At 36.6% G+C, this 18541-nt stretch overlaps 1 protein-coding gene across 2 annotated transcripts in view; it reads left to right on the forward strand.

Moving 5' to 3' along the window:
• The first annotated feature begins 2720 nt into the window (after positions 1-2720).
• The window catches only part of LOC310893463 (macrophage mannose receptor 1-like), a 37267-nt gene continuing 21446 nt past the window's right edge, over positions 2721-18541 (forward strand). The window contains exons 1-13 of one of the 2 annotated variants that reach the window (XM_083822501.1): positions 2721-2919; positions 4588-4989; positions 6269-6442; positions 7954-8112; positions 9016-9129; positions 9762-9896; positions 10722-10904; positions 12667-12824; positions 13498-13611; positions 13948-14063; positions 14388-14536; positions 15696-15895; positions 17708-17835. In XM_083822501.1, coding sequence (XP_083678627.1) covers positions 2862-2919; positions 4588-4989; positions 6269-6442; positions 7954-8112; positions 9016-9129; positions 9762-9896; positions 10722-10904; positions 12667-12824; positions 13498-13611; positions 13948-14063; positions 14388-14536; positions 15696-15895; positions 17708-17835 — 2090 coding nt within the window. In that variant the 5' untranslated portion in view covers positions 2721-2861. The remainder of the gene's footprint in view (positions 2920-4587; positions 4990-6268; positions 6443-7953; positions 8113-9015; positions 9130-9761; positions 9897-10721; positions 10905-12666; positions 12825-13497; positions 13612-13947; positions 14064-14387; positions 14537-15695; positions 15896-17707; positions 17836-18541) is intronic. The other variant, XM_083822502.1, reaches the window with a different exon arrangement.

Consider the following 18541-nt stretch of genomic DNA (forward strand, 5'->3'; position numbering starts at 1 on the left):
TTATTTTGACCTGTGTGAATTTTATTGTTTGAACTACTGATAAACAGCAGCTTTAAAGTGATGCCTTTCTCAGCCTGAATGAAAACTTTTACAATGGATGCCAGACAGCACCTGTCCCCACTTGCTAGAATTGGCCCAGAAAAATAACGGTTAACAAAGGCTTATCTCATCTCTATATCAAAATATTCAACTAAACATGGCACAGCGTCACTAATTGATTGTGTAACCCATGAGAGCAATCCCCTTGCAATCAGTCCCTAATGGTCAGGACTGGACTGCAAGCACAAGAGTGCATCAGTTGCTCTCAACCACTGCATCTGAGTGTGTGGGAAGACATGCTGGGACTGATCTTCCAACAGAGCAGATCCTAAAGCCTCTTTGATGCCAAAGGATCTCAGAGCACTTTATGAGCTCAACACAAAGGTCTTTTTATGTCACTGTAGCTGCCAGTGAACATCTGACTTCAGTGTTTGGCAGATTATTGCCTGCAAAGCAACCATCACTTTATGTTCCCCCTTTTTTTCATTTAGGCACATCAGATATACTGAGGTACAGGGTGCTGTTGATATTGTGCTGTTCTTTTTCTCTCAATATTTGAGTAAGGAAAAGTTTAATGAAGTGATTGAGATTTCCAGGTGAACCTCTAGCAAGTCAACTTCTACTCTGTTAGTGATCAGTCTCCTTATAGGATTAGTGTCTTGGTGTCTCTTGAGACTTAGTGTCTCTAGCAGCTGACACTGCACCCTCCCTGAATTTGAAGGAAAAGAGAATTGACAAATTCGTGCCAAGGAGTATAGCTCTGCTTTTAACCCAGCTTCTGATCTTCTAGATCAGGAATGGCCAACCTGCACCTACACAAATGCAGCTTGGTGGGATGGCAGGGCTACCCCTGTGGACAGCGTTGAGATGAAGGCACCTGATGCTGCCTGATTACCTAAGTGCAATGGAGCAATAAAACAATGCCACGTCCTGCCTGGCACTCCCCAAGGTATGTGTCTGGTGACTTGCAGTGACCAGGAGGTGTCAGGTGCAGGTGTGATGATGTGATGATGACAAAGAACCCTTCTGGCTTTGCTCTTCCTCAGAGTCTGGTCCCAGGGATTTTGATAGCCTTGATCAGCCACCCCCCTCCAGGAACCAGCACAGCGCCCCACAATTCTCCATCCTGGGCATACTGGGAATGGTGTAAGAGCACTCTATCTGTTAACAAAACAGTGTTTGTTATACTGCCAGATGTGTCTGGCCCTGGTGGTTTGAGGAACTGCAGAGGGCAAAGTAAAGGGACCATTCCTCTTTTACTTTTTATTTTTATTTTTTTCTAATTGTGCAATTACAAAGAGAAGAAGGAGGAATGCCTCATGCTGTATCAGCTCCTGAATAAAACAAGGCTGTTAAAACTCTTGACAGCATAAGTGACAATCTATCTTTTATATAACTAGGCCACATGCCATAAGGAAGTGCTGTCTGAGAGATACCAGTTCAGGCTAAAGAAAGCTTTTACCTTTTCCAGGCAAAATGTTTGGTAGCTGATTAAAGAACTTTTTTAAAAAAAAAAAAAAAGGTTCTAGAAATCTCAAATGTCTTTTCCAGGAAAAGGTATTGACTTTATTGCAATTGTTAATATATTTTGTCACTGTCTGAAAAAGAAAATTCAGTTAACTTTGTCCTTAACTTCCTAACTTCTGTACCTCTTGTGTCCTTGTACTTTCTTATTTCGCAATTCAATTTCTCCTTTTTATTTTAATCTTAAAGACCTTCTCAGAGACTAACTCTCTTTCTGGTATTGTCTTTTTGCTGAGTAGCCAAGTATAAACAAATCCTGTACTTAGGAAATGCAATCATCATGGCAACAAAGAGGAGACAATGCCAAATTTCCTTGCTATCACACTTTTGCTATAAGTAAAGAATAAGTATGTTGCTACACTTTGAATAATATTCTCATGCTATAGTTTGATTTTTCTATTTAAAAGTTTTCTAAATAAAACAAAATATTTACCTGGTAGAAATCCACTGTGGTAATGTCATAACTTTATTCAGTTATAGGGATAGTCTATTGTGGATCAAACAGGAGCACTGTGTTTTCCAGGTTTCCACCAATATGCTTAGAAAACAAACTCATGAGTTTGGTTCTGTGATCTACGTAAGATCTTATGTATCTGTAGATCTGCAATGCACCTGTATACGTGGCATTTCATGAAACTGTGGCTGTCTCTTTGGATCACTGTCTGACAAGATTTGCATTTTCATGGGAAAAATGGGGACTGTTGTGAAAATGAGACATTTTTCAGGTAGATTTGGGTCTTGTTTTCCTGATTGTATTTCTGCAGAACTCAAGGTCAGTAAGGTAACGGGAATCTCATGTAGAAGGAAAGAAATTTTAATAATATCCTGCACAGTGAATTTCATTGAAGTCCCGGACCTTTAAAATTGAGTTCTGACTCATCTCACACGTGAAAACATGAGACTGATATTTTCCTGATGGTGTTTTTTCACTGTGTGATTAAGTTGTTAAGGTGTTAGATAGCTGTTAGCTCCATGGATGTTTCTTCAGGAGAGAGAGCAACAAAGTGTTGAGATATAATCTTCTGTCTATCACCTGCTTTCTCAAGGCAACACAGTTTGCCATCAGTTAGAAGTCCAAAGGCAAAATTTGTGCTATGTGGTCATCTTTTTTTTTTTTTTTTTAAATATGGCATGTGACAGAATATTTCCCTATTTAGCATCCAGAGCTTTCTCTTCAACCAGCCAGCCTTTGAAACCGAGAAGGACTGATCACTGTCCTCTCTTCGGAAGGACTTTATTATCAACAACACTCATTATACAGCTTCTGGTGGAAGGAAGAAAAGAAAGTAGCATTTGCAATGTTCTCTGGCTTCTTGCTTTTTCTTTCTCTCATTCACAGTGCTTTGCAGCTGGCGGGTAAGTGCCTCCCGCTTGTCTCCTGTAAAGCTCTGCGTGAAAGTGCTTCCGTGTTTCCTGGCATTTCGGAGTTCTTTACAGTCCTGTGGCACTGCCTGTATGTACATTATTAGTTTGGGACATATAGGTGAAGAGTTCTTCAGGGCAGGCAAAAAGCAAGGGCAGGATCTAGGAGTTAAAAAAAAAAAAAAAGAATAGACATGGAAACAAAGACTGAATTCTTAATGCCTTTATTCATGTATAGTGGTAGTATCATTTCAATGACCTCAGAAGATCAAACCTAGAGAAAATTGTAAGATAAGTTTAAATGTCTCTTTTTTATTATTTTGTTATTTTTCTTATTTTTTGAACTGTGTTTAGGTGTTTGAGTAATGTTTAGCAAAATCAGACAGGAAAAATTTAAGGGGTGGTGAAGTGTGGGATTATTTGGAGGACATTAAGGTGTTCACAGCTGATGGCTGGGCAATCCAGAGTCTTAGTGCTTACTGAGAGAATTATTCCCATTCACTCTTTTGAACAGACTTGCTGAATTCACTGGTACTGATAAAATGAATGAAGTAAAATTTGTGTGAAATAAAGTTGGAATACCTTTGGGAAGTTATTGTAGAACTTTAGTGATAATAGTACTTCCATCCCTTTAGCTACACTTCTGTCGTAGTTGTTAAGCAGACAACTTTGGAGAACCAGAGTCTCCTGAGTAAAACTAGTTGCTATTGATTGCCTCAGAGTATCTATTTTTTCTTAATTGTACATAGTATCACTGCAGGGGCAGAATAGTTATTTTATCTGTGTTGTAAATTATCAATTAAATTGATTTAATATTTTTGGAAGCTTTTTTATGATTTTCCTTTTTTCTTTTCTTTTCTTTTCTTTTTAATACCTTTTTTAGAATATATGACACCCCGTGATCAAAAGAACTATCACAGACCAAAATAGGTTATGAATCCCACAAACTTTGGAGGGAAATACAATTGGGTGTGTCACAAGGTACACCATAAAACATCAGAATGCACTCATAGATGTGCCTATATTGATTCACTATTGCTACCAATAAACTCATTGTAGGACTGAAATTAGCTCAACTACATCTACTTTACATTGATGTCAACACTGTAGACATGATCAGTGAAATTACCCAGAGAGCTGAAGACCTGATTCCTGTTACAGGTGGACCTTCTAAGGTCCAGAGTAGTTCACCCACATTTATTCAGTGAAAAGGAAAAAAATCTGGCTTCAGGAGGGAAAGGATAAATGGCTCAGGAAAGATGGCTGTGACCCTACTAGGACATCTGTAAGGGCTGGCAGCATAAGGAAAGTTTGCAGAGGTCAGAAGGCCATGCATCTGAGGACACATGGAAACAGGGCAATGGTGATAGCAGTGTGGTTGAGGGAATTCACAAAACTAATATAAATAAATCTAAGAAGATGTGCTTAGCTCTGCTGATGCTGCTGGCTGCCACTAATCCACAATATATTGACATAAAGAAACATATTCTATTGTCTACCTTATTGCTTTTTAACCAATAAAATTGATGTTGCAACAGACTCCATTCAAAAGCACATGTTTATCTGATAAGAAAGCAATGCTTTCTAGTTTATGGGAACGGGAAATAGAATCATGTCACTTATCTTGACTATATATATTCCTTGCATTACTTTGTTTTACAGACACTGAAACATTTTTAATGTATAATAAAGTCAGCAAACTCTGTCTTCAGGCTTCTATTGCACAGTCAGTTAGAACTGCAACTTGCCACCAAGACAATGAAGCACAAAAATTCAGGTGGATTACTGATCATCAGCTCATGAGCGTGAGACTGAACCTATGCCTGGGTGTGCCACTGAAGGAAGATGAGTCTCTTATCACCCTATATCCATGTAACCAAACAAGTGAGCTCCAGTGGTGGGAATGCAGAAATGAAAGCCTCCTTGCAATTCAAGGAGAAGATTTGTTTTTCAGTCCTGGCAATGGAGAACATGATAATGTTATATTAAAGAAAGGCCTTAGTCCAAAGAATAACTGGAAGATGTATGGGGCCATGGATGTTTTATGCTCCCAGAGATATGAAGGTAAAGAAAATCTGTTCTTCCATCCATTGCACTAATTTCGTTGTGTTAGAGTGGTTTGGATCTTTGGTTCTGAATGTTCTGATTCCTTCAGTAACCATCAGAGTTTTAGAAAATCAGTTAGCTTTGAATTTAATTCCATATTTTTTTGCATTGTATATATAATATATATAAAATAAGAACTCACATATCATATATGCAGTATACACACTAAAATATTATAGTATATATAATATACTCTATTAGTACTATTAGTATTTTAAGTATTTTATATAAGTACTGCCTTAATATGATAACATAATTAAATAGTTAATTATATAAATAATATCTTATAATATATGATTATTGAAAATTATATAATCAACATATTAATACACCATATTGCAATTCAATAATAAATACATTACATAAATTAACAATATTAAAATTATTAATGTTATATCATATCATTATTAGTTAAATACCACATAATTGTATAACATTATATTATATACATATGTACATATATACTTACTCACTCACTCACTCTTATATGTAAGCATTCACTAAATCACTATTGCTCACCATACCCTGTCAGTACATTGTTGGGAGAGTATAAATACTGAGTATTTTCATATACAGCAACATGAAAATGAAATTATATCCTTGAGAAAAAAGCACAATATGGTTGAGCTGGGAAAGGGTTCACTGTGGGTGGAGGAAGCGTGGCTTTTGTGACTCAGAAGATAAGGATGCTCATGGCATGATTATAATTACCAGTGCAATTACCCTTTTTAATTAGCTGAAGTCTGATTGTTCTGAATGGCTTTCCCACATCCAAAACAAATGTTCTAAAACCCACCAACCCATCTTGCAGAATATTCTCAGTATTCATCCCCCTGCCTTGTATATGGGGGCTGCTCCACTGTGTGTGAGGTGATTAAATGCTCACTAAAACAAAAACAGAGAGAAGAACCTGATGTTTACTTTTTCCAGGAAGTAGAACATCCAAATATTAATTCTTGCTCTTGTGCATCTTATATAACTCTTGACATTGTTTAAAGTAGTAGTACCTTAGGGTAGAGCTCTGGAGCTTTATTAATAGTTTCTGAAAGCATCTTGGTCAGAACAAAGAACTAGTTTTAGACTTAGCTGTTATTACTTCAAATAACACTGCTCTACAACATGTATCAGCTGCTTAAGTTTGGAAAGGTTCAGGCGCAATTCAACCATTGACATAGACTTCATATTTTTCAAACCTTGTTTTATTTACCGTATTGTCATTATCATTTTGTCTTCTCAGAGACTTTTACACTGTTAGGAAATGCTTTTGGGGCACCCTGTGTGTTCCCTTTCATGTACAAGAAGCAATGGTATGCCGAGTGCACAGATGCTGGCCGATCAGATGGCTGGCTCTGGTGTGCAACGACTGCAGACTATGATGCAGACCAGCGATATGGATTTTGCCCATTAAAAGGTAAGCTATCTGTTCCCACACAGGTCCCCCCAGTGTGGTATTGTCAAACCAGCACTAGCAGAGTATCAATGTCTTTATAATGATGGGTAGTTTACATGAATAGATTTTAGCAATATTGCCACATCTTACAGCACTCTACACAAAGAAATAACGTGTTGCATAAAGGTGTGGAGGAAACTGTGACTGAATAGTAAAAAATAACATGCAATTCCCACTAATTGTGGTGGTGCTGCTGAGCAGCAGGGTAATTTTGAGTTCCTCCCTGTTTCCCAGGCAGGATGCAGTCTGTCACCATTGTACAACCTGTACAATCCTTTTCTGAGGACCCCCCGCTGTGATGGATGTGGGCACAAAAATAAGAGCTGTAGGAAGCTTAATGACAAAGTTAACAATTCAGTCTTCGTGATTTTCATCTGGATATATATATATGTATATTTGCTTAAGTGGTACATGTCCATTTACTGATCTTATTAAGGCCTCTTCACATTGTCTGGAAAGCTGTCTTTCCACTCCCCTGACAGCTGCCTCCCATTCCTGGCATTTCTCTACTACTACTTCAATTGCTTTCTGAAAATTGTCCTCCATTTCTGTGGTCATTTCTCTCTCCAGCTCCCTTTATGGCTTTATTCTTGACTGATAAGCTTTGGACATCAGACACTTCTCAGCTCTCCTCTATCTTTGTCCCCATTGCTCCTGATCAACATTACATCTTTTATTATTAAAACACTCCTTTACCCCAGTCCATTCAAAATGTGCATTTGGTTTGATTCAGATCTGTAATCAAATACGTTTTCCAGGTCCCTGCAATGATACCTATTACAATGAGTCTAAATGGCATGTGACATAGGGTCAATGAGTAATTTTCAAAGCCTTTGAAAGCCAGTTCTTAGTTCTTTTAATTTAACTTCATACTGGCTTTTGAGACTAATCAAGCATCTGACTCAATTTCATACTGCACTTTATTGAGCATGTATAGATCCTCAACAGATCAAAGAAGCAGAGATAATCAGGAGAGGAGCACCACGCAGCTCAGTCCTACTGCAGTGCCCCAGATCTGAAGCTGTGTGGCAGGCACATCCAGAAGCTTTTAGCAGGGAAAGATTTATCTAAGAGCAGTCTGATGTTAAATTCAGTTCTATAGCTGGGTCTCACAGCTCTCAGTAGGAACTGCTGCCAAGAACAAGAAGGAGAAGTTATGTATCTTTTTATAGATTTCAACTGCAATTTCTGCCACAGCACTCTATGCAATATATTTCTCTATGCACTCACTTCCCTTGTAGTAATTCCTGAATTATGTATCTTCATGCAACAGGAGGGAACATTTGCCAGCACTACCTGTCAGATTACAGGCTTTAATTTTTTCCTTCCCTATCCTGCTTGTTACATTTCCAGTGCTCTTGAAAGAACAGCACAGCCAGCATTTAATGAGAATGTCATGCATAAAGAGAACCTTCAACTCATTTTTCTGTGAGCGAATTACTGTCACCCCATAATAACTATTTTCTCCACAGATAAAGATACAACCTGGACTACAGATCTGTCAACAAATGTCCGCTACCAAATAAACTCTGAATCTGCTCTCACTTGGCACCAAGCAAGGAAGAGCTGTCAGCAACAAAATGCAGAATTATTGAGTATCACAGACGTTCATGAACAAACATACCTTAAAGGTAAGGAAATAAAGCAAATGCTGGATTCAGGATCTTTTCAGTCTATCATCACAGCTAAGGATTACCTGGTACAGTCTTGGCTAATGTCTATGGGCCTAAATATGCAAAAGTAAGTAAACAAAATCTTTTAGAAATTGCAAATTCATGTCAAAATCACTGTCAAGTTTAAACAAAATTCAGAGTATTCCAGCATCCTGCTAGTGTAGCAGTTTGACTTTCTATTTAGAAATGTTATCTCATTTTAAAATCTAGTTTTTTTGTTTGTTTGTTTTAAAGAGAAAAAACCTTTCTAAAAAGTAAATGAAAATTTCCTTTTTTCATCAAAAGTAAACTTAAAAATTTTTGAAAGTAAGAGAAATGACATATTTATGCAAAAAGAAAATGCAGCTTGGCACCTTTTTTTTTTTTTTTTTTTTTTTAATTCATTTGACAAACTGGAAAATATCAGTTATTCATACATCCCATATCATGTCTCTACCCACCCATGTATTTCTGGAGGAATTGCACGGAAGACAGTCTCAGTTGTTATTCTAATGATGAATTTAAATTATAAGACTTTTGCTTGTGAGTTTACACTTACACTACACCAATATTTCCACTTGAATATCTCCAGTCTGGTAAAGTGTTTGGGCTATTCTACAAAAACACTTTAATTCTGAATTTACTCTTTGGCAGCTCATTTCGCAATAGGTGATTGAAAGAATAAGAGAGTGTTGTTGTTTGCATTTTACATTGATCAAAGCTTTGGAATATTTCAATTTATCAGATATCATAGTATCTAAAGACATTTGTAGTTAGATATTAAAGAATTGCAAGTCTTCCTAGAAATATTGTTAGTGACTAATAATGACTAATATTATTTGCTATTAAAAGTGGTTTATAAATCTTCCTTTGTTTACTTAGAATTAACAGAAAGTACAGATTCTATGCTATGGATTGGGCTCAATAGACTGGACTTGAAGAGTGGCTGGGAGTGGATTGGAGGCAGCCCTTTCCGGTATTTAAACTGGGCTCCAGGTATCTGTGACTTTCCTTGATTTTGTATTTCTGAAGAGAAAAGATACATACCTCAAATAATTTAACTTTTATTCTCAGTTTACCTGAGCATGAGAAAAAGTAGAATGTTAACATTAAGCTACCAAAACAACATGGATTTTAGCTTTTCTTGTGTTAGCTTTAGAAAAGGTTTTGTCTGTAGTTTTCTATAGCTTTTTCTATACCAGTAGAAATCAGAAAATTCTATGTATTGCAAAAGTTTTTTAGGCCTGAAAATAATACTACAACCCCCATAAACACATATTCTCCCATTTCTGGTCTCTAGCAACAATATTAATTTACTATATTTTAGTATAGTTATTGTTAGTATACTAGTATAGTTATAATTTATTATATTACTAGCAATATTACCAGCAAGTAATATTAAAAGTCAGCAGAATGAGTTACCTGTTCACATACACTTAAATGATGATATATTAGACATCATGGGGGCATTTCCACTACCTCAGTTCTTGTCGAAGGTGGAAAAAGCTTGATCTTTGGGGCTGTCACTTCTAGCAGGAGTAATTACTCCTGTGAATTTTAGGGCTTAGAGTTCTACTTGTCTTTCAGAAAAGTTCACTTTTTTTTTTTTTTTTGTACATTTCCCAAAGGAAGTCCCTCTCCAGAATATGGAAAACTCTGTGTGGTTTTGAATCCTGAAACAAAAGCTAAATGGCAAAATTGGGAATGTGATCAGAAACTTGGCTACATTTGTAAAAAAAGAAACGTTACCTTGGTACCCTCAGGTATGTTAATCTATGTTGATAATTGAAAATAGAAGCCATTATCTGAATTGCTTGGTATTCCTAATGGCAGAGATGAGTTGTAATAGAAATAAGAACTAATTTTAACCAGTACTGTCATTTTCATTTTTCTTGTTTTTCCTTTCTTATTCTTGTTTGTTTTTTACAACCTTTGTACCCTTTCTAGGCTGCTCTCCAGTCCAAAACACACAGAATGAAAGAGTCAGGTCTCCCCTTTGAATATACAGAGTACTGAGAATGAAAAAGGAGAAAAAAACAAAAATTATTTTCTGAAGAAGGAAGTTAGTAAATATCTTTAAAGGAAGAAAAATGGACACATTGGAAAGATAAAAGATATTTTAAGTGAATAAGTATTTTGTTGTTGGTATTTCCCTTTGTATATATCTAGTTCTAAATTTGTCTAGATGATTTTCACTCTACCAACATACTTAATCTTTTAGAAACTTGTAAGCAGTCTGTTAAGTGCAGATGACGATTTCTGATTTTCCTTAACTGATAAATAGCTACTAAGTAATGAAGGTGTTAAAATTTATACACGTCTATTTTACACACATTTGACTGTATAATAACTCTAGAATTTGTGTTAATTAATATCTGTATTAAAAATCTTTAATTTTCCTAGCTAAACATGCCATCATGGAATCATGTTTGTGTTTAACGTTCTCCATCCATCATTTCACTATAATAAGAATCTCCAAAGAAAATTCTCAGTTTAGAGCTTTTACAGAGAATGAGTAAAACAATTTTCAGCTTCATGTCCTTTGGATAGCATTTGAACTCCTCTAACACACTGATGTTTATTTCTAGGTGATACTGGATTTATTACTTGCCCAGATGGATGGGTACCGTATGTAGATCACTGTTACAAGATCTTCAGGGAGACCAAAGGATGGCAAGTAGCTTTGACCTCCTGTCAAAAGGAAGGGAGTCACCTGGCTAGCATCCAAAGCCTTGAAGAGCACAGCTTTATAGTGTCTGGGCTTGGGTACAGTGAGTGTTTCCAGGTTTACATTTACTTGCTTGCTTGTTTTGTTTTTTTTTGTTTGTTTTGTTTGCATGAAAGAAGTATCAGCTACCTCAAATGAGGTGTAGAAATTGTATTAACATGAAACGTTGCAGCCAAAGACATGCAAGGACACACAATCCACTAGTGTTAGAGCAGTACTATCCGTTCTGCTTCAAAACTGATGCCTTCCTCTATGCAGAAACTTGCAGACTTACTCAACAGTCCTGATGCGTTTTGCCTTGCACCAGTGCAGGGGGTCAGTCACCCAAGTAAGAAGCTTTCTCAGTGAAGTATTGTGAAATACAACTGCGAATCTGAAGAATGTTTTCTATGGAAAAGCAACACATGTACTGCTTTCAGCACATTTGGGGAATTTACAGTGTGGCTCTAAATCATTTGCTATGCTTTGCTGGTCACCCAGCACCAAGATCAACAAGAGCAAGAGTCTCTGCAGAAGCAATGGGAGGAACCTACTGAAGAAAAGTGCTGGAATTTGCCAGAAGGAAAAGATCAGCAGAGCTAGCCAAGGGGGTTTCCAGGCAGACGGCTGTGAAATTGCTTGGGCTTCTTGAAGAAACCTACTTAGATGACTGGATCTAACGTCATGATCTTACCATGGCCTATTTTAATAATACTGACAGAAATGTGAAGAGTCTGTAGACATGTTGCTACTTTTTGCCTGTTTTTTTTTTTTTGCCCTTATTTTGTTTTTTCCTGTGCATAGAGATAGTGAAAGCCCTAATTATTTGAAAAGTGCAAAATAGTCAAGACAGAAAATTATCATTTTTCATCAAAAGTAACTTATCTGCTTAGTGCCAACCATCCTCACAACCAGCTCCTACAGTGAGATATTTTTGCTTTTGTTTACTTTTTGGTTCTGGTATCATCCCTCGGTTTAATTATTACTGAGAAAATTGTGAATATCCTTCCAGAATTTTTTTTCTAATTTTTCTGAATGCTGCCTAAATTTACCATTCATTTTTCTCACTTTCCTTTAATTTAAAATGCCTAAAACCATTGTTTCTTAAACTGATTTAGGTCAGAAGGGACCCTGAAGGTCATATGGTCTGGCCCCATCTTGCATGACTAGCTTCAAAGTTAGATCCGGTTGCTGACATCCTTACATTGCTGAGTTTTGGGTAGTATCAGAGATTTAATTTATTGCCTAAAGAAATGACCTAGGCCTTGGGGGATAGACTTAGGGGGGGTTCTCTGCTTTTCTTCTTCTTTTTTTTAAAAAAAATTTTTTGAAAGACAATTAAAACACTTATATTCCAAGTTAGATCAAAACAATATTTTAAAATCTGACCAGTGCAATAGAACCTGAAAACTAACTATTCACGCAGTTCCACCATATCACCATTGTACATTAGCATCAGTCTGGTAATTTACTCTTCTCCCAGTGCTACGAGTAAAAGAAGTGGTTTATTTCTTTATTTATTTTGATTCAGTACAGGGATTTTTAGATAATCCTGCGTAGACACTGGGGTTCGACTTGATAATCTTTGTGGATCCCTTCCAACTCAGGATATTCTGTGATTCTATTATTTCATTGTATCTTATTTTTGCAACACACTGAACACACTGTATTTATTGTAATATATGTGTGAAAAATTTAACATTTAAAATGATCATGCAACAAACTAAATAATGTTATGTTTGATAAATTAAGGGATTATGTGTTCTAGAGCTTGAGGTTGCTGAGAAAAGGATGCAGCACCGTAAGAGGTCTTTTCCATGTTTTAGAGCCGACAGACAAGCTCTGGATTGGGCTGAATGACCATAAGGTTCAAATGTATTTTGAATGGAGTGATGGTACACCAGTGACATACACAAAATGGCACCTGGGAGAGCCATCCAGCACCAGAAACAGACCAGAAGATTGTGTACTGATCAAGGGCCAGGTAACATTATTCAGCATGGATCTGACTTTAACATTAAAACTAAATTCTTAGCAAAAGAATAATGTGCCCTGCTATTTCATCAACTATTTAGGGCCAGGAAAAAGGATGCGAGGAGAAAAGATGAGACTAAAATATGACCATTCATTTAAATAAATAAATTAATAAATAAATAAAATGAAAACACGGCTGCATTGTTGAAGAATTTTTCTCTTCAAGTTCATCTAAAAGTCACCGCTGAAACTGGGGCCATAAAGCAGGTCTTTGAATGTCATTTGGATACATTCTTCTCTTCCTTTTCTTCTGGTGGCAATGGTGTAATGTGGGGATCCCTGCTGCTGCCTTTGTGTCTGCTTGTTTGCCTGTCCCTGTGTGGCACAACTGCCTGTGCCTGCTCCTGCAGAACAGGTTGAGGACCAGCTCCAGCTGAAAAGAGGCCAGGAAACCCAGCACCCTTTTTCCCGCTCATCACTACTGGCCATAGCAGTACTACCACAGACCACTCTGCTATTTCACTGAATGTGAGAAGATTTATTTTTATTATCAGCTGGGGGACTGCATAAGGAAAACAGTATGTTTCTGTTTCAGAATGAAGGGAGAAAAAAAATTCTATTCAATTTCTTTAGGTTATTCGTCTTAATCTCATTGCTATTTCTTTCTTTTTCCTGCCTCATAGGATGGCTACTGGGCAGACTACGTCTGTGACAAGAAGGCTGGTTACATTTGTAAAAGAAAACCGGCATCACAAATAGCTGGAGAAAAGGAAAGTACTGATGTAGGTTGCAAAAAAGTAAGTATATAAGACTGGAACATTAATTTTTCAGATCAAATAAGGCCCTTGTCTGAGAATCATCCAGAAATATTTGAATTTACATCATTTATAAATATAAGAAGCAATTTTTGTTATTTACTATGGAATTTATCTCTCTCTCTTAATGTTACTACAAACTTTATTAAGCTATTTACAGAAGCCATTTAGAAGGAATCTAATTTCACTGCAAAATTTTGCTAATTCATAATATTTATGATTATTGTGCTTCATTCACTTCAAAATGGTATAGCTCACTTAATACATGACACCACAATTATTTAAAACTCATAAGGAGATCCTATAATCGTATTACAGGGCTGGAGACGATATGGGACCTACTGTTATTTTATTGGACATGCACCAGCAACATTTTCAGAAGCAAACAGCACTTGTGAAGGAGAAAAAGGTTACTTAGCCACAGTTGAAAATAGGTATGATAATCACTTTTCTTTGTCTTTCGAATAGGTAAAGGTTGTATGTTCCTAAATTACTCATGGAACTACTTCACAGTTCTCACACAAGGACAGACAGTAAATTACAAGTTACAGATGAGGTCTGTAGCTGAACAAAAAAAATCCTTTTTTTTTCTTTTTTTTTTTTTTCTGTTGAGTTATGTAGTGCCAGAACGCTCTTGTAAGGCCCTCCCTCTAATCCGAAGCAAAGAAAAGGAGAATAGGATGCATCATCAGATCAGACAATTAGAATTTGGATATAGGCTTTTGTTTCCACTTGTGTTACTGTAATCTCCCTTACAGGTATGAACAAGCCTATTTGACTAGCCTTGTTGGGCTGAGGCCTGAGAAATATTTCTGGCTTGGTCTCTCTGACGTGGAGAACCAAGGCACCTTCAAGTGGACCAATGGTGAAGATGTCTCCTTTGCACACTGGGATGCAGGAATGCCTGGTAGGTGCTGTGACTGGCGATGGTGGATGCACTCTGACCACTGTGAGCCTATTCAGGCTGGCATTGGCAACATCCACTGAATTTTATCATTTAGCCTTTCAGTATATTTCAAAGGAAGTTCACCAAATCCAACTTTTAATTTTAAGGGAATAATTTGAATAACAGTTTTAAGAGCCTGAAATGGAACAATTGTAGTAAGATTTTAAAGTTAGAATTACAAAATCACAGTATCAAAAATGATCATACCATATATTTTTTACTTGTGATACTAAGAAAGCTGCATTCACATCACCATACTGAAACTGTCTTTCAGCTAATCTGACCTGACAGAAGAAAGCTCTTCAATGACTATAAAATTTGGTTAAAAGACAGGGAATGCAAAAGGTTAGAACTAATGTCTAATTTCTATAGGGAAAGAGTGCTCACCAACAGAGTTCTGTAATGATCTGCGCCAAAGCCCATGTTGTTCAATATACTTACAGATGATCTGGAAAAGTGGTGAATAGTCAGATGACAAAATATTCTGATGATACTAAGTTATATCTGATAGTGAAAATTTACCTGTGATAAAATGCAGGACAATCTCAGGCAAATGAGTGACTGAACATGATCAGAAAAATGGCATGTAAACTTTGATGCATGTAAAGTGATACATAGGAAAAAAATGTCTTGAACTGGCATAAAATGATGGTCTTATAGCTGACCATTTCATTTCAGGACTGAATTATTGCACCGTGGTAGACATGTCCATTAGAATTTCATCTTTGTGCTCAACAGGAATCAAAAACAAAACAAAACAAAACAAAAACACAAATTATATGCTAAGTAAACTCAGAAAAAGAAGAAAGAACACAAATATGCCATTGTATAAGCTTGTGTGCATGTGACTACATCTTGTGCGGTGTGTGCACTTATGAAAAGCACTAGTAACTGAGGTTATACCACCTGATATAAAGTATGCTTAATGTAAGTTGGAATGAAGTCCTCACTTGCAAACAAATGTTTTACCTATTAAAAAAAATAAATTATTTTCTACCCATATAATTAATTATGAAGGACATTAAAAAAAAAAAGTTAAAAAAAAGCAGAATCTTCAAGTAAGAATTAAACAAGTTAGACTGTATAATATAGCCAAAGTGTTTTTTTATTTCTCATAAAGGAAGTAAGCCAGGATGTGTTGCCATGAGAACTGGAACTACAGCTGGATTGTGGGATGTTCTTGACTGTGAGACAAAGCAAAAATATATCTGTAAACAGTGGGCATATGGTGCAACTGCCCCACCTATTCCAACTACTGCTCCAGTACACACATGTCCTGAAGGCTGGGTGTCAAGCAAATATAGTAGTTCCTGTTTTAAAGTAAGTGCTTAAATAGTTAAAAGAAGAAAGGCTTTGGAATGTTGGGTTTGGTGAGAAAAAAAAAAAAAAAAAAAACACAAAGGGTGGAAAGACAAAGGGACATCTTCATTTGGCAATATTTGCTTCCAGTGAAGGGCGCCTACAAGAAAGCTGGAGTGTGACACGTTATGAGGGAGTGTAGTGACAGAACAAGGGGGAATGGCTTTAAACTAAAGGAGGGTAGGTTTAGATTAAATATTCAGAAGAAATTCTTCTCTATAAGGGTGATGAGGCACTGGCACAGGTTGCCCAGAGAAGCTGTAGATGCCCCATCCCTGGAGGTGTTCAAGACCAGGTGAATGGGGCTTTGAGCAGCCTGGTGTGGTGGGAGGTGTCCCTGCCCATGGCAGGGGGGTTGGAACTGCATGGTCTTTAAGGTCTCTTCTAATGTAAATCATTTTATGTTTCTATGAATATCTGAGATAAGAACAAGGCCCCCCCCCCAAAAATAAATAAATCTCCAGGAATCATCTGTAAGGGGGAAGAAACTGAGGAAGGAAGATGACGTTTAAGGAATTGAGCACAAGGGAAGAAAGAAAGACGCAGGAAAGAAAATCAGAAGTTTGTGCCCCAGGGGTAGAATAAACTGGAGTAGAAAATGGAAGAAGGGGAATAAATACTGAGTCCGTAGAAAAAAAAAACATATGGAAAAGATAAGAACAAAGACGAAACAACATAATATTTGCAACATTATTAAGACAGCAATGCTGAGAGTTTGCATTAAATAGTAGTAGCAGCAAAATTTGGCTGTTAGCATGGCTCTTTATATCAGCTGTGGTCACTAGGTTGTGCAAAAATCCCATATTTAGTCGAGGTATGTGAGAACTCAGGAAATGAAGTAAAGAAACAATAATGTCCACCTACATGCAGCAAAATGCCTAAGGCTTACCCTTGCTAAGAAAACCATGTTACCCCAAAAATAAAGGATAATACATCACATGAAAGGTTAATCAACCAGTTTTTATGAAGCTTATGAACATTTATTAGATAGCTGTACCAAAGCTACAGATAACTTGTACTTGAAGTACACTCAATTACAATTATCAGGCATATGAAAGGACTTTGAACAACAAATGAGGGTAGAGTGTAAATATTGATTTGGGATCTTGCAGAACAGCAACATGCTAAGTTAAGTGTGAGATGTTAGTATTTCTTATATCTTTATTTGAATTAATGAGGTCTTGTCTTTTAATTGTTGTTGGTTTTGTTATTATTATTACTTCCATTTCTTTCTTTCACTCAGTGGGAATGATATTTACTTGGTCTCCTTTATCCCCATATCATCATTTATAGCTTTGGTCAAGCTAGTGTTTATTCTCTTTTAAACTACCAGACTGTTAGATATCATATGGCAAATGCAAAGTGAGATGTACACCATGAGGTCAAACTTTTGCCTGTGTCTTCAGACTCCTTCGTCCTGCCTTGGCCACAACTAATTTCCTTTCCCTCCCTTTGGAGGGTGGCCTGGGCCCTCCTACAAGCAAAACAAGTTAAAGGGAATTGTCTTCCCTTCTAGCAACTCCTCCCCTTTGTTTGTCACTCTATGGCAACTAATTAGACCATTCTAATGAAAAACTTTTATTAACAGCATAATCCATGCTATTTCTCATGTGGACTATGACTTGGCTTGTATATTTGAGGAAGAGTACATTTCTTCATTGTTTATTTTATATGTATTATACATGTGTATTACATTACATGTTATTTATATACGTGTATATCTCTATTATACATTTTACGCATAGAATATGTGTTAAAGTAATTTCTCTCCAGAGCTTCTGCCGATCACATATTAAGAAGAAATCCTGGCTTGAAGCTCGAGATTTTTGTAGACAAATGGGAGGGGATCTGGTGACTATTAACACTGAGGAGGAGAAACAAATGTTATCAAGAGCAAAACGGTGAGTATCTTCTGTGTGTTTATCTTACCAGGCCTAAAAAAAACATTTAATATGAACTATTATAAACACTCTAAAATGATATCTGAAACAGGCTCCTCAAAAGCCAAAAACAGTGTGATAAGCTTGAAGTTTTATCTACTCATTAGTATTAACTGTTTCATGAAAAAGGAGTTGTTTATATCCAAGGGATTGAAAAATCTGTATCATGGCTAATAGATATCATTTAGGAATACATGATATTGTGGGTATTGGTATTTTTAGCAGGATAGAAAATATGACCAGTATATTTACTATTGTCTCACCTTGACATAGTCAAAGCTGAGACCATTTTCAAGAGGAACAGCCTCTTTGAATCAGTGAAGGCTTTTCCTTTCCTAAGAAAACTGAACACAAAAACAATACTACCAATAATTTTGATAAATAAGCCATTGGCACTGAGCAAGTGTACAGTGGCTTCTCATATGGTAATTAGCAATGCTAAAATGTGAGCTGTTCTTACAGCTCCATAGTTAGGGTACTGACAATTAGTTAAGGACTTTCTGATCTTTAACATCTTTACCGACCTAAATGATTCTATGATTCTATTATCTTTGTTCAAGAAACATCCATTGTCTAAAGTATGCAACAATTACTAACATGTTTTTAAAGATCTTATTTACAGATCCAAGTTAATACAACAGTCTTTGCATAGCTCATGATGTCAGAG

Source organism: Anser anser (assembly GCF_964211835.1).
Source record: "Anser anser genome assembly, chromosome: 2".
Taxonomy (NCBI): Eukaryota; Metazoa; Chordata; class Aves; order Anseriformes; family Anatidae; genus Anser; species Anser anser.